This window comes from Loa loa, assembly GCF_000183805.2.
Source record: "Loa loa unplaced genomic scaffold supercont3.4534, whole genome shotgun sequence".
Lineage (NCBI taxonomy): Eukaryota > Metazoa > Nematoda > Chromadorea > Rhabditida > Onchocercidae > Loa > Loa loa.
The window spans coordinates 266-738 of NW_018112710.1; the positions used below are offsets into that span (position 1 = coordinate 266).

At 37.7% G+C, this 473-nt stretch overlaps 1 protein-coding gene across 1 annotated transcript; it reads right to left on the reverse strand.

Annotated features, from left to right (window-relative positions):
- Positions 1–220: 220 nt before the first annotated feature.
- LOAG_16178 (zinc finger protein) lies at positions 221–451 on the reverse strand (the record flags this gene model as incomplete). The annotated part of the gene is made up of 1 exon (XM_003151666.1): positions 221–451. A coding segment is annotated over one exon (231 nt), but the record flags the coding sequence as incomplete, so codon positions are not given.
- Positions 452–473: the final 22 nt, after the last annotated feature.

Genomic DNA, 473 nt, shown 5'->3' on the forward strand with positions numbered 1-473 from the left:
CAAAAGAAATAGACAGTTCACTGGGGTTTGGCTTCATTTTCTGCATGGTCTTTCTGCATCGCAATATTTATTGAATTTCGCATTGCAACTCCATGGTCTCGGATGTTCCACAGCACAATTTCATATGCATTCCACTATTGCAGATAGATGAACGTGCTTGAAATTTTACTAAATTTGCGAAACTAACGAAAAGTTATCAAGCATCCTTTCTTGTGTCTTTTCAGGTTGTTTTCTCAGGCGAAACATGTATCACAGTTTTCGCATTTATTTTTAAGTAGATGTGTTTCATTGTGAGATGCAAACGATGAATGATTGAACGTTCGCCCATAATCGGATCGTTTGCGTTTGTAAATGAATGGTTCGCCATGCGTTTTCCGGCGTTTTCTATATTTACCGCGACTCTTAAAGCGCGCATTACATCAGGCATAAGGAAGCTCATAATTTTGCTCTTCTGAAAATTTTTTNATCATTTG